The 13,685-nt window shown below is 30.7% G+C and overlaps 2 protein-coding genes across 2 annotated transcripts; both read left to right on the top strand.

The window, feature by feature from the left end:
• The first annotated feature begins 1,576 nt into the window (after positions 1-1,576).
• LOC113560687 lies at positions 1,577-4,500 on the top strand. Its single transcript, XM_026966715.1, has 7 exons — positions 1,577-1,685; positions 2,220-2,295; positions 2,388-2,466; positions 3,296-3,419; positions 3,500-3,586; positions 3,687-3,734; positions 4,203-4,500. The coding sequence occupies exons 1-7, from the start codon at positions 1,626-1,628 to the stop codon at positions 4,446-4,448; spliced, it is 720 nt and encodes a 239-aa protein (XP_026822516.1). The 5' UTR covers positions 1,577-1,625; the 3' UTR covers positions 4,449-4,500.
• Positions 4,501-8,056: 3,556 nt separating this feature from the next.
• LOC113560683 lies at positions 8,057-13,367 on the top strand. The gene is made up of 3 exons (XM_026966712.1): positions 8,057-8,232; positions 9,867-9,945; positions 11,510-13,367. Exons 1-3 carry the CDS (start codon positions 8,209-8,211, stop codon positions 12,835-12,837), a joined length of 1,431 nt encoding a protein of 476 aa, XP_026822513.1. The 5' UTR covers positions 8,057-8,208; the 3' UTR covers positions 12,838-13,367.
• The last annotated feature ends 318 nt before the right edge of the window (positions 13,368-13,685 follow it).

Here is a 13,685-nt window from a genome sequence, read left to right as displayed (position 1 = left end):
TAATCGTTTTATTTTTAAGTAATACACATATAGGTATAAGGTAAATAAAGATTTATTATAGAACACAATTTACTTGTTATTTTTATTGTTATTGAAATAACCAATACAAATAATTATATATTAGAATGACGATATTGTCTTAACTCTAAATAAATAAACTTTCTTCGGATTATGTACGGTGTACCTACATGTCCAGCGCCCTGAATACCTACAATTTACTTTTATATTTATCACTCAAAATATTTGTACACTGTACAGTTATTGTACCTACAGCTATAGTGTACAGTCTACACTGTGCAACATATGTTTACAAATTCGAATTTTTTTATTTTTTTTATTAAACCATTAAGTTCTGTTGCGTTTTTAAGAGACTTACAGCGTAATACATATTACATACCTTCGTCATATTTATTATCCCATTGTAACACATTTTTATAGTATATACATGTAGATAAAATGTAACTGTACAATTATTTTCGGCGTTTCAGTGTACGTTCTCATTGTAGATGTGACAAACGACAATTTGACATTGCACTCGTATATTATAACGCAATCGTGTATAATAACTAATCGTTTAAAATGTTCACCCGTTCATAATTTATTATATTCACACAATATTACCTCGCTGATACACACACACACACACATATATAAATATTTATATGTATTTACCGCATTGATCTGGTCTGGATCAATCGAATCAGACAACAATTATAATGGCATCATTGACATGACTCAACGAAAATCTGGTACATTTATAGGACGTATAATTTCGTATGTCATAATTTAAAATGCTGGTGTCGTTCACATAATATTTTAGTAGGTGTATATACTGCAATATGTGCAGTTGTCTATTCCATAGGGCAAATTGAGCGGCGTCTCGGATTTTACCTAATAATAACCTAATAATAACTAAACATAATTCACGTGGACTGCATTGCACTATACTGCAGTACAATGTGTATATGTTTATTGTTTATTACGTGTTGCAACTTGTAAGTAGATATCTTACCACAATGTACATATAGCACTTTATAATATTATTGTATATACTATATATTTATACAATTATACTACAGCTACACTGCTACTGTTCTACGCGCAGACCGCACGACCACAATGACTGCAGTTTTCGCAAACCGCTATAACGGCAATAATCGCGGCTGCTGCACGCGGAAAAAGGCGCGGGCTCACACTCGGTGGGTCCCCATCGGAAAACTGCCGTGTTACATGAAACAATGCGTTTCGGTTTTACGACGACGGCGGTGGCAATATTATATATTGTGCACAGCGCTTACAGTATAATAATAGTAATAATAATAATATAATAGTATATAGTGTGCGGGCCGCTATAGACACGCGGAAATCCGACACGACGCTGATAATCGGAACGGATTTCGCTACGATCGATTTCGGCGATTTCTCGTACCTACCTCTTCAGTGCAGTACGCGAAAACTCGAATACCAATACCAATACGATATTTATATACATATACATATATATATATATATATATATATATATATATATATATATATATATATATATAACTATACGCAATAATAACCATATCAGACTCGCCGAACGCAAGTGGATAACACAGCGAATAAGACCGTCGTGAAAACATGACGTCCCCTGTCGGGCCGATTTGCAGTCCACGCTATTTTTGTCTGTTATTGGTGTCGGTGAGTGTTTAATAATAATCGTAAAATATATTAGTATTTTTTTATAGAGATATATTTTTAAGTATTATAATTATCTATGTAGAGTCAATGGCGGTGACTATGCCAGCGGGATATCGAGACTTTTCCTGGTGTGAGCCACGGCTATAGTAGTGGGCAGCAGGCTATTCTTATAAATAATAATTAGACATTCCTACTTACGGCTGTAGAGAAAAATATATTAAATAACATTAATATCGATAAAAAATTAAACTGATTTGTTAAATAAAAAATTATATTCAATTTTTTTTTTTTGTAATTTAACATTATATCAGATTCTGTTTTTATTAAATACGAAAAACGAGTTTTTTGTTTGTTAATTATACTTATTTTGAAAACAATATATTATTGTTAAGACTTCAAAATAAATATGCATTTAAAATTCACTAAATATGTCCTCCACGAAACAAATTTAAGGGCCGGTCAAAACATTTTCCTAGGCTGAATTTTTTTTCATAGTCCACTATACTGTGATTAATTTATATGGTTTTATTGCAGACGTGCTATTATTATGGCTTAACTACGGCCATTACAGTGGTCGATCACGTGTCCAAGGATCGATATGCAGCCGGAGGTAAACGCTGCAGCGACCAACGACAATTTAATATACAAATCAATATTAGTATAATAACTGTGCATAACACGGCCAAATATTATTGTTAACAGGCAGCGATGGGGACACCGTTGACGACACGCACTTGCGAGAGAAAGCGGAAGATGAGGATGCGGAAAACAAGCATTTCATGTAAGCAACCGAACCGATTCATATAAATATATACATACCTGCGTATATATACCTTATTTATTTCGAATTAACGTGTCGGAAGTCCCGTGATACGAAATGGTGTACTGCAGATGTGGTTATTACTATAAAATAAAAGTGAAACGGTAGCTGAGGAAATACAAACCCCCTTTAGCTTACATAAGACAACTATACGTAACGATCTACAAACGCCAAAATAATAATAAATACATTATTTTCATGTGAGCATCGCGGATATGTATTTCCATGGCTTCACTAATCTTCTTAAGTAAATTTTTTTGTGTTATAGAAAACAAATATAAATGATTTAAAAAATTTATAATTGGTTTCAATTATTTGAAGTAGAATATTTTTCTAAAAATGTTTATTAATATAGAATAATTTATTCTATTAGTAGATGCCTATTTAGTAATAGCATTTAAAATTTGGTGGACGTGGAACAGTGCTCCACAAGTTTATTAGAATACCCTCGCTATTTTTTTTAACCATTATACCATTCAATTTTGAATTATAATTAATTAATAAAAAAGAGTATTCAATATTACACATAAATTTGTTTAGAAAAGTATCTCGAAAAAATAATGTATTTTATTGTAAAAAAAAAAATTGTATCAATAAGCATTATAATAACATTATTATACTTTAAAGTATCAATACAATTTTTTTTTCCAAAAACACAAAAATGAATATAAAAATCAGTAAAATCTTTGACTACACGTATTAATAGATACCATGCGACTATGGTGAACTATATGGAAATATCAATTTTAATAAGCTGTTTAATCGAGTACCTATATATTTTTTGTTATAGGGACGTTTATTCGTTGCAAAGCGGACCCCAACAATTAGAATTTGGACACGTGTTCGAGGATCCAAATGTCTGGGAACAGAGGTACGAGAAAAAGGATTTCGACGCTCAACGGTACCAGGGAAAAGTGAGTTTGGTGTTCTTAAAAAAAGTGATAATATATTTATACTATTCGTAGAATGTTCAATATATGTTGTGATTTAACAGGTGAAATGGGGTGACAAAGACGGCAGTTACGGTGAACAGTACTGGGATTTAAATCACGGTGGCGCTGATGAATTATCCAACGAAAATGTGAGATTATGAGATAATTACTTGTTTCTTTAACTATTATTATAAATATTGTTGAAAACAATTTAATACCAATAGACGTATAATCTATTATTTTGTTTAGGAAAAAAACGATCAATACGAAGAACCTGCCCCAATCGAATACGGACAGGTAAAATCGATACTTATTATTACTAACAATTTAATAATATAAATTTACATGCATTTACTTTGACGTAACACAATAACATACTATCGGGCTTATCTATTTATTTAATTTTTCAGTAAAAAAATTAAAGGCTTCGCTATATTTTTCTTACTTTACTAAAATCTTTTCATAAGAGGTCGCTAAATAGTGACCAGTAGTCGGACTCGCATGTAGGCAAAATAATAATACGCACTTTTTAATTTATTATTTTTGTTGGTTAATTAAATTAACTTTTTATTTTCATTTTTTATTTTGCCTTTACTGTTTTGTTTTTGGATAAACATTAAACATATTATATTATATTATATTAAACGGTACATTTTGAAGGCACCAGAGGATTTCTAGAATTCTTAAAATAGCAACCAAAAATATAAATTGACTATTACTGTACCTATATAAATACAACATAATAAAATACATTTTTAAATTTAGGAGAGCCGTCAGAGACCCGTAATTTATAAGCCAATGACGATTAAACTTCTTAAGAATAAATCCAAGAAACCCGTTAAAAGTGTACGGAACTATCCAAAACGATTAGTAGAACCATCAGCTGCACCGACAACTATAGGAAGCTCTACTAAAAAAACAGCTCCTGTTTTAGTTTTTGACATGAAGACTGGAGTGGTTATGGACGAAGCCACGGGAAATAAATTCATTTTGAAACCAATTAAAAATTAATAATTTATCTACAATATTGTTTTATTTTATAAATTTTACAATAAAAACCAGAGATAACTACATGGGTTATTAAACTTTGTTTTTATATACACAACTAACTAAACATTTTTTTTTTTTAAATACCTATTCTTTATAAATTTGTTTTATTAAACTCTAAAACTTATGTTATTTTAATTAATTAATTTTATAAAATATTTATGCTTCAGAACACATAAAAAAATAAAACGTAACAAGTTTAAGGAAAACAAATATATAAGATAAGTAAAACAAGTAGGAATAATTGTCTGGCCTACCTAAGTAAAATGTAATTAATAAACCAAAAATAATTTGTTTAAGTTTTCTCTTTTTTAATAATCACTTAAATTTTGAATAATGCAATAACTTTTTCAAATAACTTTGTATCATTAATAATTTACATAACATAAAAATGGTGAAAGGTATTTTTTAATTATGAGAAAACCTAATCATCATATAATTGGTATTGATTTCTAAGTCAAGAACTAAGACAATTAGAACTAAATTATACATTTTCTAAAGAATCAATAATGTTTCTTAGGTTTGCTTAAGATTTAAGAATTATATCATATAATATAGGTTAAGCGAATAATTATTATTTTTTCATACAATTTAGAGTAGATATCGCTGTGTTGAAATACGTGATTCGGTGTATATACTGTTTATTCTATTATATTATAATCGTTTCTTCACATTTTATCGATATTAAAATTGAGTGAATACCTGAATACCTCCCATAGTCAGTTCGATTATTGGCTATTATACAAAATGTGAAAATTTACAAGAATGAAAAATAGGTAAATAGATTTTGTTAATTATATTCATAATTTTAAACGAAAAATTACTTTTTATGTCAACTTGTATTTTTATAACGCTTTATTACGAATATATAATTGGTCGTTTGAAAATTTTGACAGCCAGTAGAAAAATAACTCGTTGAGTTATAATATGTTTTATACTTTGTATAGGTAAGTAAATTATGATAATAACAATGATGGAAGTGTTCAGTGCGACATATTATATTAAAAAATATAATGTAATATTTAAAACCTGCAGAAGACTTAGTCCATTACATAAACTTCTGTCAAAAACTGAGTATTGATTGGTATTTTGTAACGACTGTTATGTTATTATTATTATACCGGTCGTCTATAGTTATGTTATAAGCGACATTGTTCATTCGTTCATAATTTAGTTGCACATAATAAGAGCAATACAGATAATGATGGGCCCTGGTCATTTATTTTGTATAACTCTATTTGATATGGTTGGCACTTAGAAAAAAAATATAGGAACCTAATTAATGTTGTAACGGGTAGTCCATGTTCACCGTTTAGTTTGACTCTCTTTTCCCACGATGAAAAAAAAGTTACTTTCACTGAAAATTTTGAATTTGTTTTGTATTAATGTGATTATAATTTGGATCCGATAATTCGTATCCAAGGAGAGTACGTTATATTATTATATTATACTATTATATGGTTCAAAAATCAATCACGCTATACGTCATGAAGTAAATACTTACGTACCTATACATAATTTAAAATAAAAATATATAGTTATAACTAATATATAAGTAATAAGTATACATATAATATAAACATTATAGTCATACGCTTATACATTCAAATTAATGAACATATAAATGGAAAATAATATGCATATAAGAGGATAAATACAATTTTTTTTAAATATTTATGTGCCTGCTACGATTTCAACGTGAAATTATAATTTTAACAATTGTTATGTGTAGTGGTTTAATAGTTAGAAAATAAATTAGAACGAAAATATTTAATTTGCGTTATGAACGTGAACAATACATTGATACTTATATATATAGTATTAAAATGCATAAAAGGTAACAAATATAATTTCGTAAGAAACGAAGGCTTGTATTTTTATATACACAATAATAATATTAGTGTTATACACTATTCATAATTTTAATAATTAGACCAGAAAAATAACAATAACCATTTGACACTAGTAAATATTATTTCATCAATATTTATGTAAGTATAGTACTATAAGCGTTTACAACCAAAGAAACTATAACGTGACAGATAGTTTATCAAAATAATTGGAAACGTTACCTATATACGTAATATCTATTTATATATATATATAATTAGTAGCATAATTATTTAAATATATAATATAATATATATATATAATACATTTATTATTTAATCAATGGTAGTAGGTACCTTTCATATTATCGATGCGTAACTACGTGTCTTATTGTAACTTAATATCTTTTTATTCTAATATGCTTTTAAGTAAAACATGGCAAAAAAATTTAGTCATGTATATGGGCACAATATATTTAAATCAATTAAGTCTTTTTTAGGTAATATAACTAAAAGTTATTTAATTTAAAACATTCATAAATAATTAAGAGTTATTTGAGAATATATTATATTTATGTAACTTAAATCTGAGCTGAAAATACATCATATATTAATATTATTAATTAATAACTTAATAATAAAAGCAATAGGCAGATAGATAAGTACTCACAAATATTTAAAATTGTATACTTACTATATTTATAAATGTTTAATTATAAGCTATTGCGTTCATAAAATGATTCCAGGTGGAGCTAAATTTACCGAAAAATATTCAACGTTTATTAAATATATGCAAAACTTTTCTGTTATTTTTAGAGAAGTTTGAATGACATTTTTAAAAAATCTGCATAGGATACATTCAGTAATGCAGATATCTGGTGTGAAATTATCATCTCAACTTGGTCATCCAGAATCCTAGTTTCAGAATAATGGTGTATTATCATTATAGGCATTTTAATTAAATTATCAGTCTTCACGTACAATACAATTATTATTAATGGAAATAAGTTTAATATAGTGCTTATTTACAGAACAAAACACGACTATTATTTAAAATAAAATAATTATTACGTAATTTAACATTTTAAACATATTTTTTTAATATGATAATGATTATAAAGTATTTTAGTAACTCTATCTTAAAATGTCAAATTTTAATACCTAAAAGCTATAATTTTGAAATTAAATTAAAATAAATTTAAAAAGTCGTTATTACATATTAATTAATATTTTGCTGGATCCTAAGATCGATAATTAATAACACATGTCACAGACAGTTTATTAATTGAAGTTATTTCGCTATAGGTTTAGGTAATATACTTTCGTTATTTAATAAAATATTGAATTGTCATTATTATCATTTATCGTCTATCTATGACGTAATTATGTATTTGAAACTAACCTAGATGTAATAGGTTTATTTTAAAATCAAATTAAATGAACTTTATCGATTAACTTTGTGTTAACAACATACACGTAATCATCATAACTAAATAAATCGTATAGATCAGAGTCTTTGTGCTAACAATCTAACAATAAGTACGATTTGACATTTGAATTGATTGTTTTCATAAGAGGTGGGAACATTATAATTGTAAAATAATATCATTTCTTTCATGATAAAATACAATAACAAATAAATATATTTCTTATGAAACGTAACGTGGAGGGGAACAGGAGAAACCAGCCTAGACGGTTCTAATGTCAACCACAGTAAAAAGTCAATCTGTACGTTGTAGACACACGTCGAAGCAACTGAATAATAGTGATCTACTCCAACAACAATAATTTATACCTCCTACATCATTTTAATAATAACATATATTAATATTGTTTATACAGTTATTATATTTTCTTTTAACTTAGTTTTTAAATAGTTTTAATCACTTTTAATAATGCAGTTTTTCTATTATTGTTTGGTAAGTAAATAAAGTATTTTTCCAAAATTGAATGAAAATATAATATATTGTACAAATATTGACAATACTATTGTATATATTTGAAGTTTGAGTATGCCATGTAAAATGTTTATTGTTAGAATGCAAATATGTGTATTTATAATATACATACAAAAAAGTTTATGATATTCGTGTTCTTAATACAATAAAAATAAATAAACTATATAAAAATACATTGTTTATATTATATTATATTTTCTATAGACTAACATCAATTGTGTAGTTCTAGTAAGTCGATTGTTTAAATTTTTTAGCGCTTAGTATTTCTAATAAGCATATTATGTATTCTATACCCATGTATTAAATATTACTTTAATGCAGTTTATATACGTTATGCAGCTAATATTACACTCACACTATTTAAAAAGTATTAGATAATTTTGATTTCTAGACAGTTTGAATTTGATATTTTATAATTTGTATACTATTGTAATGCTAACAGATAATATTTTTAACGTACCTACTATAAAAATTAACTACTTTTTTATTATTTTAGTAGATTTAATAAAAACCATTATTCTTGACAGTTCTTTAAAATAACCTACTTTAACATATTTTTGGTATAAAAAAAATAAAAATGATTGCTCGATTGATTAAACTATGACAGAAAATACATTTATTTTCTATGGGTATTAAGATTCTTTGAGAAATCTCTTTTTGTTATTTTTGTAAAGCCTAATTTATTTTATTTTAAATCTGTTATTTAAATAAAACGTAAAAATTAGTTAATGGCCATGTCGTAAATAACTGATGGTTGTTAAAAACTTATATCAATGTAATTTGTCAATTTAAATTCTATGTAGATGAAAATATTGTTATTTAAATCTCAGAAAAGAGTAAAAAATATGTACTTTTGTTTAATATATATTATTGCGGTGTGTAAGAAATATCATCAAACTTAATATCAATCCCTGTTCTTAACATTTTTTTTTCGTTAATTACTTTAAATTTTATCCTCTGCTTTTTATAAGTATTGCAAATTCGTGTAGAATCAACTAAATTACACGTGTAGTTTTATATTTCTATATTTTACTGATGTTTAAAATTAACATAAAACAATAAAATCAAACCTAATGTTTAGATTTACCAAGGCATGTGAAATGTAAAGTTCACAAATTTGGCGATAATTTTTAACTTACTCGTCTAAAACTATTGTCCTTCCCCATTCTATACACATACATATTATTATTATATGTTATATATTTATTCACATCAGCTATAATATATATATATATATAAATATGATGTTTTTTGTCACATTGATGGCACTTTCCCTTGCGTATCAGCCCAATATTAGTGACGGTTTTCAGATGAAAAGAATACGGCGGGGACATGTAGGGAAAAAACGCACCAGGTAATCAACGGACAATAAAGAAAAGTAACATGTTATATGTTTTCTTGGCCTCCTTTTCTTTTTGATCCGCTTGAGCATGTGGATATTGTTACGTAATCAAAAACAAAACGAAAACATATATAATATCATAAAATCACAAAAAATACATTAACAATAACGCGACCATGTTGATCTCATAAGGTACCCGCCGTTGTTCAGATGTCACGTTTAATGAAAATCAAATGCATGTATATTTTTACAGGTGTTCCTCTCGACCGTATCCGTCGCGGTATTATTCGAAGTCAAAAAGATATACGTCATCGAACGCGATTTCAAGACAGGTATAGCTAAACACATTATTATTTTTATAACTATTTTTTTACTATATCCACATAACCATTATTGCTATATGTCATAATACATTATATATTATAATTTAATATTGCATCCGTTGCAGGGTATAAAAAATAATATATTTTATTTTATTGCAATATATGTAATATCAATATTGGCGTTATACTAAAATATATACCCACGTGTCACTGCTAACATAAACGTTGGATTTTTTAATTGTATTATTATAACGACCATAACTTGCGTTAATATGTTATTCGTTGAAAAGTATACGCATTTACGTTACATTCTAAATGTTTGGTAAAAAAAACAACGAAGTGACGTACCTATATATACTCTAACTGCACTCTGCGCCGATTAACTTTAAATAAAATCATAAAATGTTTCAAAAAATCTCATATCAATTTTACGTTAACGCAGCAATCACGTCGTAAACCAGAAGCCCCAGAAGGTATAAAACTCGAACGAATATACAATGACCAGCTGCATATAGCTGTGCGAGGACACGTAATAAAATCTGGCGGTTCACATTTATGGGGTAGTCAAAAAATTTCGTGTAATAAAATGTCTCGTTATTGTTGCGTACGAGATTTGATTTTATATAACGGCCGTCGCTGTTTTCGCAACGTAAAATAGCGTATTCATGTATAATATTATGTATGTAGTACCTATATTAACATGTTGGTACAAGTACAAATTCGCGAGGTTTATATTGTCCACCATCACTGCCACTATGGTATATTGGCATAGCGCACGTTATTCCATAAGTCATTTATATTGCAAGCCATGTTATGATAATCGTTTTTTGATGGTAATAAGGGTATATATTTTATAGGTGCCTGTAAAATATAATATCTGGATAGGCATGTTCGATTATTTTGCAATGTTTCCTAGTTGCGCCGGTCAAAGTAAAAAATTGTGTTTTGAAAGACATACCTAGCTATGGGTATATCGCGAATATGACGACCGAGGTATAGCAAAGTAAATGTCTGAAACGACATTTTATTATTCCTTCCCACATAAGTACCCACGTAAGTGTGATAAAGTTTTAATTTTGGTAGCGAAAATAGTACACAAATGAATAAAACAAACGTGCGTTCAAATAAATTTACATTAGAAATAAAAATAACATTAATAAATATTAACAAAATTCTACAGGGGCAAACCTATAGCAGCGGGTCTGCACTCCTTTTTCACATTATTTATCCTAATTTATATTTAATGTTATGTTAATAAATTAGGTACCGATATTCGTTGTTTATTTTCACACATGTGTATATACTAAAAATCATCCTATTTAAGTCCGATATAGTGAAACGATATAAATATTATGAAAACAGATTTGTACTCAACGCGAGGAGTTTACGCGTGTTATCGACCATTTAAAATATTTTCAATCAGACAAAGCTTCGCGCTGGATTAAAAATATGTCTGTTATTATATGATAATATTAACTATCCGGTGGCCTTAACGTTTTCTATACGTTCACTAGAAAGAAATACACATATTATACACTCATATAATACTACACTTGACGCATCACGTTAACAGGTCTGCTGAGAGCTCGCCGGCAAAACGTACCGGTACAGTCGCACACCGTGGCCCGGATCGGAGGCCTGCAAGACCATCACCATCACCAGCAAAGTATGTTCACGGTGGCCGTGTCACCGCCGCCACTGCAATCGATGCAGGCCGGTGGCCAGATGCAGCAACCCGCGGACCTGGCGTCCACGGTAGATCTGACGGCCGACAGCCGGGCGCCTATCGATTATCTGACTCCACCGCCGAACGCCGACTTTCAGCTGCTGCAGAGCTTTCAGCCACCAGCCGGCGGTGAATCGACACCACTGAACCGGCCAGAGTCGCACGTCCAAAACGTACAGGCGCCGCAGCCGCCACCGCTCGTACCGCTAACCGCACCGTCGGCGCCCGTGCCGGTGCACACGTCGCCGTTCACGCCCAGCGTAGGCATCGGCGGCGGCGGCGGTGGGGGCGGTTTTCCCTCGACACAGGCTCAACCGCCGCCGCCGCCGACGCCACTCGGTTCGATCGCGGTGCAGACGTCGTCTCCCAGCAATCAGGTGCACAGCCTGACGTTCGCCAACCCGCCACTGGAACAGTTCACTCCGTACACGCCGACGCTGCAAGCGAACGACCCCGCGGCCAACCACCAGCAACAGCAACAAAACGGCGGTCGCTGGGAATTGGGTTTCGACGCGAGCGATATACTCACGCCCCCGTTCGCCGGCGTCCCGGAACAGCCATCCGGCGCCAGTAGCCAAACGTTCTTCCAGCAAGATTTTGGCCCGGAGGCCGCGGGCTCGGTGCGCAACAACAAACAGTACCCACCGAATCCAAGTGGCGGATCTCTGTTCTTCGGCGGAGGAGGGTTTGACGGCTCCGCCGCAGCGACCAACACCAAGTTCACGCCGCTAGACGCCGTCATACGGCCGTCGGCGTCCAACAAAAACGTGTATTGGGGCACGCCGAAGACCGCTCAACAACAGCCGCTCCGGCCGCCGCCTTCGTTTGCCGAACCAAACGCGTTCCGGTTTAACAGCAACAACAACAACCATTTGCACCAACTACAGCACCATAACAGTCATAACCACCATTACCAATACGTGGACCCGTTCCAAATGCCGTTCACTGGCCAGTTTGACGGGCCGCTGTCGCAGGGCACGGTCGCCGACCACGTGGTGCACAGTTCGTTCAGGATCAAGCGGCAGGTCGGCGACGCGGGACCGGAACCGGCCGACAGTTCAGACGCGACCGACCGCAGCGACGGCGACCGTTTCGGCGACCGAAAACCCGTTTACAGTTTCGTTAAGACGGACAGAAGCGGAAATTTCAAATGGAGCGTCAGGCACGGGTACTAATACCCATGATGATTGACTACCGCCACACCCGCTCAATCGTTACGATGGTATTATGCACGGGATGATCAATTTATCATGACGTAAGGCGCGCTCATTGTTACAGAGAAACTAACGTTTTTGAAAATGTTTTAAACGACAACGAAAATATTTGTTTTATGAAATTTTAAATTACTACACAAAAACAAATTACGTTTTTTTTAATGTTATCAATTTTTTTCTTTTTAACGACAGTGTGTACATTTTGATATTCCTAAACACAATATTACTTGAAGCATTTTTCTATAAAAATTAAATTTCGGACGAGTATTTAGTTAAAAGTATATTTTTAATGTTTAGATGAACGGAGTAATGGACCTTCATTTTGTGAGGGACCTACAACGGTAAAATCACTCTACTCATCAATATTTTAAATAGACATTTATCTGATAAATTTCTCTCCGAAATTTTGATTTTTTTATAATATTAAAGAACTCCAAAAAATATTCTGTTTTAGAATAAAGTATTAAAAATATATTAAATGTTTAGTATTTTAGTTATAAAAAAATATAACGCTAAAATATAATAAAAATCTATTTGTATAGAGAAACGTTGTTTTTAACGACTTAGAATTATGTAAAAAAATATTTACGTTAATAGTTTTTGAAATAATAATTAATATATGTGCTACGTTAAATGGATCATCCAGTATATTAATATTACAATGGTATTATATATTTTATATTATAATGTCATATATTATACACAACGTTCCATGTAATTAATTTGTATTAAATTAAATTTGTAAAATCTGTATGAAAACAAAAGAGATTTTCATATTGAAATAATAAAAAAAAATTCTTACACTTGTG

Source organism: Rhopalosiphum maidis, chromosome 1, assembly GCF_003676215.2.
Source record: "Rhopalosiphum maidis isolate BTI-1 chromosome 1, ASM367621v3, whole genome shotgun sequence".
NCBI classification, from domain to species: domain Eukaryota; kingdom Metazoa; phylum Arthropoda; class Insecta; order Hemiptera; family Aphididae; genus Rhopalosiphum; species Rhopalosiphum maidis.
Note: the sequence above shows the minus strand (reverse complement) of the source record. Positions and strands in the feature narration are given on the sequence as shown.